At 49.0% G+C, this 15,267-nt stretch overlaps 1 protein-coding gene across 9 annotated transcripts in view; it reads right to left on the reverse strand.

The window, feature by feature from the left end:
- The window catches only part of LOC113570381 (utrophin-like), a 112,622-nt gene that overhangs the window by 32,575 nt on the left and 64,780 nt on the right, over positions 1-15,267 (reverse strand). For all 9 annotated transcript variants that reach the window (XM_035521347.1, XM_035521344.1, XM_035521345.1 and 6 more), the window contains 5 exons: positions 12,502-12,631; positions 5,537-5,805; positions 4,909-5,055; positions 2,623-2,701; positions 955-1,015 (listed from right to left, as the gene is read on the reverse strand). In XM_035521347.1, coding sequence (XP_035377240.1) covers positions 955-1,015; positions 2,623-2,701; positions 4,909-5,055; positions 5,537-5,805; positions 12,502-12,631 — 686 coding nt within the window. The remainder of the gene's footprint in view (positions 1-954; positions 1,016-2,622; positions 2,702-4,908; positions 5,056-5,536; positions 5,806-12,501; positions 12,632-15,267) is intronic.

Consider the following 15,267-nt stretch of genomic DNA (forward strand, 5'->3'; position numbering starts at 1 on the left):
TGTGGGCCTGGGGCTCGGAGCTCCCAGCCTCCCAGTGCAAGCAGAGTGGTCGCCAGAGCCTGGGGGCGTGGCTTGGGCATGGGGTGGGGTAGGGGGCGGGGTTAAGTGGCAGGGGCCACCTGGGGCTCCCTGATCAAAGGCCTTAATTACACTTGTTAGTGCAATTAACACAAACAAAACTCTGGCATTTCCTGTCTGGCCAGTCGCTCCCCTAAGACATCGGAAGGGGCAAGACAAACCCTGTCTGCCCTACAGACAAACCTACATCGCTACTGGCATCTACACACACACGCACATATTTCACAGAAGCAGACGTGTACTGTGATAAAAGCTCTCTCCCCATTAGCTTTCCTTCAACAACGTGCATCAACTCCCATGAGCCTGTTTTGTGAAGCAGGCCTGGGTTTGTGTGTGTGTGTGTGTGTGTGTGTGTGCGCACGCGACAGTCAGCATTCCAGTGTGTATCAGAGTTCAATGGTCAGAGTGTGGGGTCCTTGTCAGTGTGGCTGGCCTGACCTAACCTGACCCTGTGACCCCTGTCTGCATCCCTAAGGTCATGCTCACCTCGCATCACAGACCTGCTGGGGTCGTGATCCCACACACAGGTGGACGGGGACAGGACGACTGACCCCAGTGAGACACTTGGTCTAGTCCGATGACCCTGGTGAACTATGTGCAGTGAAGACAGCGAGCTGTGTGCAGTAAGGCCGCCGGGTGCGTGTGGTTAAACCCAGGTCCCTGTGCTAAGTAAACAGTGAAACTAATGCCCCAACACAGTGAAATGTGTGTAGGCACTTATGCATAGGAACAGATGATCAGCCACACACACACCCACACACACACACCCTCTCTCTCTATATACATCCTCCCCTCTCTGTTGGAGCAGTGTCAAACTTGATGACTGGTCACACTGTGGCTGCTACCTGTGTGTGTGTGCGCGTGTATGACACTTACTTGATGTAGTAGGGCACTTTATTCTGGGATACTGCTCTCTGCCAGGGCAACTGGACTGAAGCTGCAGAACCACACACACACACACACACACACACACACACACACACACACACACACACACACACACACACACAAGTTTAATCCCAGCAACTTATACATTAACGTTGATTTATTTAATTCATTTAAAGCCACTCTATTAGTACACAACCGATCTGAGAAGATTTGAGCTCTGCCTTGTGCCAGTAGCATTTAACGTGCTGGTAAAGGCCTTGTTCTGCACAGCTATCACTTTATTCTGTGCTGGAGACCCACACACTCCGTCTGCCTCAACACAGAGCAGTCCGGCGAGGAGTACGAGGACAGACTAAGAATGCGGCGACTCAGGGGGTCTACAGGAGTCCCGTGGGAGGTCGTGTGAGGGTCTACGGGAGTCCCGTGAGTGACGGGTGAACATAAAACCATCCTGCACACACATATGCAGGTCTGAGACCTGTCCTGTCCTACTCACCATGCTGACTGAAGCGCCAGTCTTCAGTACAAACTTCTGCAGTACGCGACCCAATAAAAAGTGCAGAGTGCGGTGGCAGGGCGTGCCCGGACAGGCTTACGAGCCAATCAAGATCAACACAGCCAAGCTTCGGGGCCAATCAAAATCAACACAGGTGAGCTTCAGAGCCAATCAAAAGCAGACAGCCATAGCTGTGCGAGTAACATCAAGTGAAGTCATATCGCATGTAATCACTTTAACCTGCTGAGAGTGATTACACAGATATCAAAGCCCCGTGTTTTTGTGTGTGTGTGTGTGTGTGTGTGTGTGTGTGTGTGTGTGTGTGTGTGTGTGTGTGTGTGTGTGTGAGGAGGGTTCTTTCTCCAGGGATGAAAAGGAATTGCAGACTGTCTGTGTTCAACTTCAAAGAGGATTTCTGAGTGTTTGGGCGCTATCGCAAAAGCCAGAAATATTTCCACTGAGAGGAAATGAGCACATGATTTTTACAAGTGTGTGTATGTGTGTGTTTCAAGAGGGAGAAACCAGATAAATGAATGGGAGGTGGAGAATTGAGAATAATTAACCTATGCATTATATGCCACCAAAGCCACTGAGAGAGAGAGAGGGAGAAATTGTGTGTGCATGTGCTCAGCTCTTTTTAACTGTGTCTAAATATCTGAATGCACAAGTGCCAGCGAGAGAGAGTGCGAGAGCGCGCGAGCGAGCGCACTAGCACGCAAGCGTTGCTATTTTCAGTCTCGACAGAGAGGAGGATGTGACAGCCGTGATGTTACACAGGATCTCCCTCAGGACAGTTGCACCTGTGACTATGCGAATACATGCTGGGCCCGTCATCGCTGCCACGGTGTGAGCATCGCCATGGAAACCCATGCCAGCGCTCGTCGCTAACAGCTGGGCCATGCACGGCAAACCGTACGCCCTGGTGACGCGTTCGGCCTTCGCTCGGTTTAGAGCTTATTATGTAGCTGGAGGTGAGATGGATTCTTATACTGTCACCTCAGTGAGAGAAATTTGGTTCTGTGTGTGTGTGTGTGTGTGTGTGTGTGTGTGTGTATGTGTGTGTGTGTGTGTATATGTGTGTGTGTGTGTATATATGTGTGTGTGTGTGTGTATATATGTGTGTGTGTGTGTGTGTGAGTGAGAGAGAGAGCGGGACGCACTGGAGAGGAAGTGCTGTGAAGATGGTCCAAAGTCTCGGTGTGCTTCCTGTAACAGCTTCAGTCTCTCCTCGACTGCTTCCTGGAGACACAGACACACAGATCTGGGGAAAACGGCTCCGATGTCAAACCCAGAGAAGCCAGCCGCCCGCGTCGCACACCACGCCAAACGCTACCAACACCGACTGTAAACACTAACCAGCTATTCTAAAACTTCTCAGCGTTCAAAGTTGGAGACAAAGGTTTTTTGAAGGCGCATAAATACAGAAATTACACTACATACTGCATTACATCACATTTCTCAATCCACCTCTTCTGTGGTATTTGGAATATGAGAATTCTAACATTTCTAAGCAAAAATCAGATTGGCTATCTACCAAATAATCAAACATTAGACCACATTTATGCTCTCCACAAGCTCATTAATAAATGTGTGAGCCAAAATAAAGGCAAACCGGTTCTGAGGATGTTTAAAATGCTTGTGATCTAATCTGTGACAAAAGCCAGTTCTATAACCCTACTGAATATGGTACTGGGGCAAAAGTATATGATGTAGTTTAACACACACAGAGTGAAAATCGCAATGTTCGGTACCGATGTTTTCCACCAGTCGCAAGGAGTTTGACAAGGTGTCTGGGCGCTGCACTGTTTTACGGCTCACTAGTGAGGACGCTGCAGTTAGGTGTCTCCTTTATGTACACGCTTGAAAACAGCGACCACAACACACCTTGTAACATTTAGAAGAATTCTGTGAAATATGGGCTCTGGGGGGAAAAAAAAAAAAAAAAAAAGTACTAATATTCCAGTAAACACCTAAAAATAAAATACCCAAATAACATTTACAACAAACAACACTAAATTTGGACACACAAACCCATGCATGCAGGCATTTTGGTATAACAACGTTCCACAGGAAGCTTGGAAACACAAGCAAGGAGACTTATCTTTGCCCGTATGAAGTCCATCACGTTTGAGGTACCAATTCTAACTTGTCTTATACTATTTCAAACAGTGGCTGCACTTTACAAGCGAAGCAGCGGAACCTCCGACAAACAGATTTAACTGAGACGCTGTACGCAGAATTCTGTCACGGTGTCCTCAGGGTACAGAGGAAAACTCCACGTTAAACATGACGATCTGAACCAGGACACGATCATCTACTACCAAATATCCAGAAAAAGCCGGCTAACGCTCTGGAAACGTGTGAGAAGGCAATGGCCCCAACTCACTCCATTATGAATGCAAAAAGCCAGCTGGTTTTGAGACCCACCGATATTACAAACAGCACAGAGCCTCAGGACGGCTCCAAAGCAGAAATGCATCGCTTATTGGGAAGGGTCCTCTGCACAAACGTCGGTGGATTTTTTAGCCCTAAGATGGAGACTTTATTTGACCTCAGTCAATGACAGAAATGAAGGGCAAACGTTGAGGATATAAGGCAGCGAGCCTCTCCGACAGGGTGGGAGCAGCACAGCCAGGGCTGCACGTGTTGACCCAGTCGCCCAGGTGGGAAATCAGTTAGAAACCCGTTTGATAAGAGCGTCCGCGGCGTCTGCCCTGAGTTCCTAGAGTTTAGGAATAATATCAAACTTCCCTCAAGCTTTGTTGAACTGAACACACACGCACAGAGAGAGAGAGAGAGAGAGAGAGAGAGAGAGAGAGAGAGAGAGAGAGAGAGAGAATGAGAGAGAGAGAGAGAGAGAGAGAGAGAGAGAGAGAGAGAGAGAGAGAGAGAGAGAGAGAGAGAGAATTAGCAGAAAGCTTTACTTAGCAAAAGCTCTATTTGGACATATTTTCTCCAGCTTTCTAAAACAGGGCCCTGTGGGTGTGAAATACTGGCTCACTGAAGGGCATTTCAGTACAAACACGCAGCCACACACCCAGGTCTCATACCCACCTGCCCCCATCCTTCAGGGTTCTGCACTAACGCTAGCTAGAGACTTACTCAACACGCGTGACACACCCAGGACTAAAGCAGTCACCAACCTCAACAACTAATGGCTGTAGGTACCGGCTATAGGGGTACTGGGCGACCACACACGCACACGAATGTGTTCACAGAAACAGAGTTTATGGGGTGCCCAATCCAACCTTCAGACACACACGACTGATGAACAAGGCCAAATAGTAGAGATACACAAAGAGAGAGAGATGGAGGCTAATAGCCAGTGAAACAGTGATATATGAACGCAGGGGTGAATCAAGGACACTTGAAGACAAAAGCTAAAAGAATTAGAAAAAAAGACAACGAAAGCCATGAAAGTGAGAGAAGGATGGGCGCGCGCGTACCTGCAGCACGCTGAGGCGGGTGTTCAGCGTGTCCAGCTGTCTGCTGACCGTGGAGGAGAGCTGCAAATCCAGAGGGGTGAGGTCACTGGCCAAGGTGTTCAGCATCAGCACGTCCTGCTTCAGGGGGGCCACTTCGTCCCGGAACGCCTACACACACACACACACACACACGGAGATAAACACAAAACACAGTCAGAACATTTCCGGCTTCTAAATCCAACTTCCAGCTGTAATCGTGTGTGTGTGTGTGTGTGTGTGTGTGTGTGTGTGTGTGTGTGTGTGTGTGTGTGTGTGTGTGTGTGTGTGTGTGTGAAACAGACTAGCGAGAATCCCTGCAGACACGACAGTGTGAGCCTCTCCCGTTTCAGAGGCGTCGCGGAGTTGAACAAACCCTCACACCCGTAAAGTAGCTCTCAATCGGCTGCCCTTCGGAAACATCAAAAGGAGTGGCTGATTCAGGGAGCGCGGCCGTCGCCATGGCTCCCGGGACGAATGAGGAGAGACTCACCAGGTTTTCATTCGAAAAAAAGTGAAGGAGGGGGGAAAAAAAGAAAAACAAAACAAAACACGGGGGGCGCGGCCTGAGCCGGAAGCTAGCCGGGGGTGCGCGCCGAGCGGGCCCACTCACCGTGGTTCTGTCGATGTGGTCCTGCAGTGAGTCGATGAGGAGGTCCCCGACAGGCTGCCAGCGGGCGCGCGCCTCCTCCGGATGGGCCAGGTGCATATCCAGCTGGTCCATGGAGCTCTGGAGGTCTTGCAGCTTCTCCAGGGCGCGCTCCACCCGCTTCTGCCAGGCCCCGGCGTGGCCCTGCAGCCGCTCCCAGCGCTCGCGCACCTCCGCCGACTGCTTCCGGATCGCCCGCGACACCTGCTGGGCCTTCTCCTCTGGAGACAGCTCTGTGGGGGAGGGGGGGGGGATCAGAACCTGTCTGCTGGGGTCAGGGGTCCTAGACTTCCACAGATGGATTGTGCATCCTGGAACTAAGATTGCCTGGCCCCTTGGCTACGAGCCCTGCCAGAGGTCAAAGGTTCTTAGACTCAAGAAGGCAAACCTCAAGTTTAGTCTATGATTCACTTCCAATTTTAGCCGGCACAATGATAAATATAGCCACAGGCAGCGATTTTGGATCCAAGCACGACTCCTCAGGCGCTTCATCAGATGACGTAACAGTGGCTCACAGTGATGGACGTTCAGCGGTCTGCGGCGTGTTCTGTTCTGAGGCTTCAGAAGTCATATAAATAGGATCCGACACAGGACCAAGGACCAACGTGCTCCCTGGTGGTCTGTTTAAACCAAATGTTGCGCACTTTCACGGATGAATATATGAACTATGTGTGTTGTAAGGTCCCATAAAGGTCAATTTTAGGTGTATTTATGTGTTGCATGGTAACCTAAAGGTCAATTTTAGGTCTATGTATGTGTTGTAGGGTCACCTAAAGGTCAATTTTAGGTCTATGTATGTGTTGTAGGGTCACCTAAAGGTCAATTTTAGGTCTATGTATGTGTTGTAGGGTCACCTAAAGGTCAATTTTAGGTCTATGTATGTGTTGTAGGGTCACCTAAAGGTCAATTTTAGGTCTATGTATGTGTTGTAGGGTCACCTAAAGGTCAATTTTAGGTCTATGTATGTGTTGTAGGGTAACCTAAAGGTCAATTTTAGGTGTATTTATGTGTTGTAGGGTCACCTAAAGGTCAATTTTAGGTCTATGTATGTGTTGTAGGGTCACCTAAAGGTCAATTTTAGGTCTATGTATGTGTTGTAGGGTCACCTAAAGGTCAATTTTAGGTCTATGTATGTGTTGTAGGGTCACCTAAAGGTCAATTTTAGGTCTATGTATGTGTTGTAGGGTCACCTAAAGGTCAATTTTAGGTCTATGTATGTGTTGTAAGGTCCCATAAAGGTCAATTTTAGGTGTATTTATGTGTTGCATGGTAACCTAAAGGTCAATTTTAGGTCTATGTATGTGTTGTAGGGTCACCTAAAGGTCAATTTTAGGTCTATGTATGTGTTGTAGGGTCACCTAAAGGTCAATTTTAGGTCTATGTATGTGTTGTAGGGTCACCTAAAGGTCAATTTTAGGTCTATGTATGTGTTGTAGGGTAACCTAAAGGTCAATTTTAGGTGTATTTATGTGTTGTAGGGTCACCTAAAGGTCAATTTTAGGTCTATGTATGTGTTGTAGGGTCACCTAAAGGTCAATTTTAGGTCTATGTATGTGTTGTAGGGTCACCTAAAGGTCAATTTTAGGTCTATGTATGTGTTGTAGGGTCACCTAAAGGTCAATTTTAGGTCTATGTATGTGTTGTAGGGTCACCTAAAGGTCAATTTTAGGTGTATTTATGTGTTGCATGGTAACCTAAAGGTCAATTTTAGGTCTATGTATGTGTTGTAGGGTCACCTAAAGGTCAATTTTAGGTCTATGTATGTGTTGTAGGGTCACCTAAAGGTCAATTTTAGGTCTATGTATGTGTTGTAGGGTCACCTAAAGGTCAATTTTAGGTCTATGTATGTGTTTGTAGGGTCACCTAAAGGTCAATTTTAGGTCTATGTATGTGTTGTAGGGTCACCTAAAGGTCAATTTTAGGTGTATTTATGTGTTGCATGGTAACCTAAAGGTCAATTTTAGGTCTATGTATGTGTTGTAGGGTCACCTAAAGGTCAATTTTAGGTCTATGTATGTGTTGTAGGGTCACCTAAAGGTCAATTTTAGGTCTATGTATGTGTTGTAGGGTCACCTAAAGGTCAATTTTAGGTCTATGTATGTGTTGTAGGGTCACCTAAAGGTCAATTTTAGGTCTATGTATGTGTTGTAGGGTCACCTAAAGGTCAATTTTAGGTCTATGTATGTGTTGTAGGGTCACCTAAAGGTCAATTTTAGGTCTATGTATGTGTTGTAGGGTAACCTAAAGGTCAATTTTAGGTGTATTTATGTGTTGTAGGGTCACCTAAAGGTCAATTTTAGGTCTATGTATGTGTTGTAGGGTCACCTAAAGGTCAATTTTAGGTCTATGTATGTGTTGTAGGGTCACCTAATTTGGACCAAACTTTGCCTCCTTTTCGAGATCCTCAATCCATGAGTGTTTCAGGTTACGAGATGATCACTCACACGGTTTCTGAGTTACTGCAGTTCGGGTCATATACAGCAAGGCTGCCATGATGACTGTTAGGTGGAGACCATGGTGAGCAAAACTTCTACCTTTTTTTGATAATTATTTACCTCCAGAGTACACAGATTACTGCAAGACCAATTCCGAAATGAAATGAAGGGATCAAATTCTTCTAAAACACTGGAATGTTGCAATGGATAATCTGAACTGAATTTTATTTTCATAAGTGAAAATATGTAGGAGATCCAATTGATTTTCTCGAATCATTTCTAGCGGTCAAATGTTTTCAAGGGCCACAAAATACTGATATTTTTATCAGGATTGGTCAACGCTGAGCCGGTCAAATGCCTCCTGAACACACTGGCCAACGGCAATGCCAATTTTTTGAGTGGTCAATTCTTAATTTCCCTCAAGAATACAGCTCATGGACGTTTCAGCGTGATTTGTCGTTAGCACTGACATTCAGACACTTGAGCATTTTGACATCAGCGTTGTGGGGACTGGGTGGAAAAACGTAGGGTCAGTTCGCAAAAGTAGGTCCACCGTCAGCTCAGTGACGCCCCCTTTACAGTGCACTCCACCGTCAGCTCAGTGACGCCCCCTTCACAGTGCACTCCACTGTCAGCTCAGTGACGCCCCCTTCACAGTGCACTCAGTCAGCTCAGTGATGCCCCCTTCACAGTGCACTCCACCGTCATCTCAGTGACGCCCCCTTTACAGTGCACTAAGTCAGCTCAGTGACGCCCCTTCACAGTGCACTCCACCGTCAGCTCAGTGACGCCCTTTACAGTGCACTCCACCGTCAGCTCAGTGACGCCCTTTACAGTGCACTCCACCGTCAGCTCAGTGACGCCCTTTACAGTGCACTCCACCGTCAGCTGAGTGACGCCCTTTACAGTGCACTCCACCGTCAGCTGAGTGACGCCCCCTTCACAGTGCACTCCATCAGCTCAGTGACGCCCTCTTTACAGTGCACTCCACAGATCCATCACCTGCTGCCTACAATTGTACTGGATTATATATAAATTATGTTTTTTTATAATAATAATTATATATAAATAATGTTTAATGGTTTTTTTAAACCAGCACCTTAAGTCCATATTAAATTTGACTCAAAACTCCCTGATTAAAAAACATTCAAAAACATTTGTGTTGTGTCAAAAGACGTGTGGAGCAAACAAACAACAATAACCCCCCCCCCCCCCCCCACACACACAGCCTGGCTGGCTGCCATGCACTGTAAAACCCACTTGCAGGATACCTGCCGTATCTGCTCACAATAATGAAGCCAAAATCAGAATGTAGCTCACACACTCCAAATCACACCAAGCCCATGTGTGGGCAGGGGTCGCCGGGCCGTCGTGACAGCTGGAACTTTCTAGACTGACCCCCTGCCGGTGGCCTGCTCCTGCTGCGGTCCCGAACTTGGCCGGCAGACGCACCGTTAGCGACGGCACCAGCATTTTGCTACTGCTGGTCCCTTCGTGTAAACGGTGGATCAATGACCTCTGACCTCCACACAGGCCTTTACAAAAGCGTGCACCTGGCACCCCCCCCCCCCGGGCGTCAGGCCTCGGAGGCGCTCCATCCTGCGGTAGGGTGTCGGTGTGAGCTCCGTAAAGGAGTGGCATGCCAAAGCCAAGCAAGCTGCTCTCTGAGCTTATGTTAGCCTCCGAAACCGGCCAAGTCCCAATTCACAAATGGCTTTTTTTCAGAGAGAGAGAGAGACAGAGAGAGAGAGAGAGAGAGATATTGAAACGTACCCGTTGTGCTACATTTAAGCTTGCTCATGGCAAAAGCATAGCCAGAGAAAGATCAGTGCTGAAAGCTAACTAAATAGCAGCTAATTAGCATGCTAACTGCAGTCATTCTGGGCTTCACGGCTGCGCTAGCGCCCCCTCGCCATTCACGCCGCATGTCTGAATGGTTCCGTCTACCTGCCAGTTCGTGCCTGTGGCCCGGCGCTCCCAGCCGTCCAGGAGAGTGGAGATGACGAGGGTCATCGCGCTCACCCCTCCTGGAAACAGAGTCACACGCGTGACCCGAGACGGCAGGACCGCAGCGCCCACAGAGCTACGCAACACAGCTGTGCTACGTGACACACACCCAGAAGGTGCACGTGAAGCCACGTGCGAGGGAGCTCTCTGCTCTCACCCGGGAGAAAGAGGCCAAAATCACTCAGACGTGAGACAGATGAGAACAGGACCGGGACTGAGCGCGCCACACACACCTGACCCGGAGTCAGACGGCGGGGCCGAGACACGGGAGATCAAAGACCCTGACCGGGTGCCCCAGCCGGCACTGACTTCCTGGTAAATCCCAGAGACACTGGTGAGATAATTACATCCGGTTGTATTTATGTTAGCAGAGCCCTCGCGCTTAACTCAACTGGCCTGACCTGAGTCAACTAGAACGAGGATCACAGTACTAATGACACAAAGACAGGGACTGAACGTAAACAACGTAATCTGAAGTGATTTCTGCTGGCTGGGAGAGTAAACGGGTTGAAGACAGCAGACGTGTCCAGCCAGCACACAAGCCCATGACCCTGCTCTACATTATTAGCAGTGCTAAAGATCTGACCTCATCGGCAGATGTGATCGGACCTCCTGATCGGAGCCCAGCTGACGCGTCCCGTTCTGGGTTCCGGCTACGGCTTCTGCTGTCTGACGCTCCTAGTGTAAAATCCATTGTAGCAAATACGCAGATGCTACTTGGCTGGTTAAAAAAAACAACACTCCAGGATTGGAGCATGAATATTTATGTATCAGAGCTAATTCCACAAAAGCTTCCCCTGAAGCTACGGTGTTATATACAGGAACAGGAGCCTTGTCTGACATACAAGTCTGGACATACACATCATTCCAACTTCAAAAGATCTGATAAATAACACACACACACACACACACAGTGTGTTTGATCTGTGACTTGACTAACCCACCTCAGAGTGGTTAGTCTTGGGCAGACACGGGGCTTTAGTGTCTACTCCAAACCAATCACCAGCTCCACTGAAGATGCACCCAGAGCACCTGAGATGGTGCGTGTGTGTATGTATGTGTGTCATGTTTTGCTGCGTGTCCCATGGCAAGCTGGATCAAAGTAAAGCCACGCACACCTAGCGGCCCCTCAAGGACGGCTCGGTCCCTTGTGGCTCGGAGGGTTCGCGTCGCCATTCCATCTGCGCTCCTGTTTTTTGTTTCAGGTTTGAGACTTCCTGTTTCCTCCCTCTCTGCTAACAAAGGGCAGCGGCTAAGTCAGACGCTGCTTCTGCGCGTCGGCAGAGAAGCGCCTCGCCTCGAGCCAGCAGAGCCGCTGCACGCATACACGCTTAACATACGAAGACGCGGGATTGCTTAGGAGTGTTCTGCGTCTGCAGGAATTATCCACACAATGCGCTAGCAGAGCCAGCGCAGAATTATGCTGATTGCATAGGAAACACATCAATCTAGAATTAAATCTGTTAAATATAACGATTTATCATCAGTTAAATATTTTCAACTGGTTTCAACTGGTCTCAGATCAGTTACAAAGGTCTGCTGTTGCTATTAGGATGGCTAGTATGTGGTTTGTATGAGGATAAGAATGTTTAGTATGTGTTTGGTATGTGGGTAATTATGGTTTGTCTGTGGATAGTACATGGATATCTGTGGATAATACGTGATTAGTATGTGGATAGCTGTGGACAGTACATGATTATGTGGACGGCTGTGGTTAGTGCGTGGTTAGTGCCTGGTTAGTGCGTGGCCGATGCGTGGTTAGTGCCTGGTTAGTGCGTGGCCGATGCATGGTTAGTGCGTGGTTAGTGCGTGGCCGATGCGTGGTTAGTGCGTGGCCGATGCGTGGTTAGTATGTGGCCGATGCGTGGTTAGTATGTGGTTAGTGTGTGGTTAATGCATGGTTAGTATGTGGTTAATGCGTGGTTAGTATGTGGTTAATGCGTGGTTAGTATGTGGTTAATGTGTGGTTAATATATGGCCGATGCGTGGTTAGTATGTGGTTAATGCGTGGTTAGTATGTGGCTGATGCGTGGTTAGTGCGTGGTTAATAAGTGGCCGATGCGTAGTTAGTATGTGGCCGATGCGTGGTTAGTATCTGGCCGATGCGTGGTTAGTATCTGGCCGATGCGTGGTTAGTATGTGGTTAGCGCGTGGCCGACGCGTGGTTAGTATGTGGTTAATGCGTGGTTAGCGCGTGGCCGACGCGTGGTTATTATGTGGTTAATGCGTGGTTAGCGCGTGGCCAACGCGTGGTTAGTATGTGGTTAGTGTGTGGTTAATGCGTGGTTAGTGCGTGGTTAATGCGTGGTTAATGCGTGGCGGACGCGTGGTTAGCGCGTGGCGGACGCATGGTTAGTATGTGGTTAGTGTGTGGTTAATGCGTGGTTAGTGTGTGGTTAGTGTGTGGTTAGTGCGTGGTTAGTGCGTGGTTAGTGCGTGGTTAGTGCGTGGCGGACGCGTGGGCTATCAGAGTGGTGAAGCTCTCACCAGTTTTTGGCTGCAGGTTCTTGCGTGGCTCCTCCGGCCCTTCGATCGGCTGGTCAGCCAGGAACAGGCGTGCCTGATCCAGCGTGCTCACCACCGTGGGCTCCTTCTCCTTTAGCTCCGCCCTCAGGGCCTGCAAACGCAGAGAGACGAGGGGTTAAACGGACGGCACGGGCCGCACGACAACTGGTCGGCGGTGGGAAGGTCAGCTTTGGCAACGGTGAGACTGAAAACATGGCCGCTGTGCATGAGGTGTAGCCTGGACCTCAGTGAGCACTACAGAGGAGAAAGGAAGAGAAAGACCCAGGTGAGGATGACCACCGTTATGGACAACACACAGCAGACGTGTTCCCACCGTCCGCTGGACCCGCCCACTGTTACGGAATATGTAAACACAGAGAGATGAGGGAGAGCGACAGAGCACAAACGCACATGGACAAATGAACACAAAAGAGGCTGCCAAGGCATTCTAGAGGTCAACAGATGCTTCTTTTCGAGGGGTCAGAGTGAAATTAGCTGAAATATTACAGACGGCGAGCCCTCACTTGCTCGCTACTGATTCACACACAACACACTCCAGCCTCAAGGCAGCATGCGGCACAAACACACACACACACACACACACACGCGAGACCCAGTCACACGGTGGCCTTGTTCAACCGTAGTAGCGAGCATCACATTCTCTCTCCTCTTCTACTCGCTATAAGCTCTACCATTCACGGCTTTAAAGAAAGCAAACAATCTTGAGAGGAAGTGCGGAGAGCCCAGTGGGGTGCGCGTGACCCTCCCCACAGCAGCTACTGCACCGTGGCCTTCTGATGCACGCAGCCAAGTCACAGTGTACTGCCACGCTGCCATCCGGGACTACAATTCCCACCGCCTGGACTACAGACGTATCTGTTTACTGAAACACTGACAACCAGCTTGTGTGTGTAGTTACAGATTACAACTCATCTGTTCCTGGTCACTGATTATGTCAGCCATCGTCTGACGCCTTAATGGTCAGTTTCTGGGCATTCTGACAAGAAAAAACACAAACAAGCAAGCAAACAAACAAACAAACACCCCCCCCCCTTTGTTTCCATTCAAGTGATTTGTTTTAATGAAAACCGCTCTGCGCGTAAAAATGTCAACGTAGGCCATGGAAGTGAGATTTGTTGGTCAAATTTTAGCTTAAACCATTACAGGCATAGCTTATATCGACAAGCATTTACGTGCTAAAGCAATTTTCATTAAAAAAAGAAAATCACTTGAATGGAAACGTGACCGTTAACACACACGGACTCGCTAGCCGCCCCTGGTGAAAAGGAGGGGCGGTGTGTGGTGAGGTCCCCGGGGGTTGCAGTGACCTTCACCTCAGTCTCTCCATTACACTACGTCGGCTCCGGGGCGAGGGACGCACACTCCACACCTCACACCGCCCAACAAGGGTTAGTACAGGAGTGTGAAAATGCTGGCAACTCATTTGTTTCGGTTCACGCGTGACGTCGGCGGCATCGCGAACCAATGAGAGAGAGAGGATGCGAGGCTATTTAGCTTACGTTCATCATCTTATAATTCGTGGCAATTAAATGTAAATGACACCGAGTCCATTTTTTGAACGATAAATGAGGAATAACCGTATAAAAAAGATTCCGCCAAGATGAGGGAATTTTATTTTTCCGAGATTCTTGCACCACATGAAAAGTGAATAATTGCTGGTGAAGGGCAAGCATGGCAGACTGTGTGGCAGCGTACCCAAGCCTGAGGGGCGTGCTCCAGGCGTTCCTAGAGGACAGTGGTCTTATTTATTCAGTTACTGTTATTAGAGTTGTTTTGCTGCTACTGCTGTAATCTATAGTTTCTGTTAGGTCCACTGAGAGTGTTCAACTTTATATGTGATTGTGCCTTGGCAACGCTGTAAATGAGATAAAGGAATTGAACTGGGCAAATGAGTGAGTGTGTGTGCGCTTGTGTGTGTGTGTGTGGTGTGTGTGTGTGTGTGTCTGTGTGTGTGTGTGTGTGAGAGAGAATGTGAGTGAGACTGTGTGAGTGCGTGTGAGAGTAGGTGAAAGAGTGGAACAGTGTGTGTGTGTGTGTGTGTGTGTGTGTGTGTGTGTGTGTGTGTGTGTGTGTGTGTGTGCGCGCGCACGGGAGCACAGAAGGGGACATGGAGCGTGTGCAGACAGCCTTTGTCAGAGCAGGGAAGGTGGGTAGGTGGAGAAGGTCCGAGATACGGGCCTACACCCACGGCTCGGTGATTAGCCCAGAACTGGTGCCCTCCACCAGCCCAGCTACCAGGGCTAAGCAGCCCCCCAGTTAGAAAGCTGAACAGCACATCCAGCCAGACCTGACGCAGGATCAGCAAACCACCCTGCGTGATACGGCCATGCTGACTAAACTGGGGAGGAAACCCAGCCGTTTGAGGCAAGGTTACAGATGCAAGAGTCCTCCTTAGGCCTGCGCGGTAAAGTAAGAGTCCTCCTTAGGCCTGCGTGGTAAAGTAAGAGTCCTCCTTAGGCCTGCGCGGTAAAGTAAGAGTCCTCCTTAGGCCTGCGCGGTAAAGTGAGAGTCCTCCTTAGGCCTGCGCGGTAAAGTGAGAGTCCTCCTTAGGCCTGCGCGGTAAAGTGAGAGTCCTCCTTAGGCCTGCGCGGTAAAGTGAGAGTCCTCCTTAGGCCTGCGCGGTAAAGTGAGAGTCCTCCTTAGGCCTGCGCGGTAAAGTGAGAGTCCTCCTTAGGCCTGCGCGGTAAAGTGAGAGTCCTCCTTAGGCCTGCGCGGTAAAGTGAGAGT

The sequence above is a fragment of the Electrophorus electricus genome, chromosome 22 (genome assembly GCF_013358815.1).
Source record: "Electrophorus electricus isolate fEleEle1 chromosome 22, fEleEle1.pri, whole genome shotgun sequence".
In the NCBI taxonomy this organism is placed as follows: domain Eukaryota; kingdom Metazoa; phylum Chordata; class Actinopteri; order Gymnotiformes; family Gymnotidae; genus Electrophorus; species Electrophorus electricus.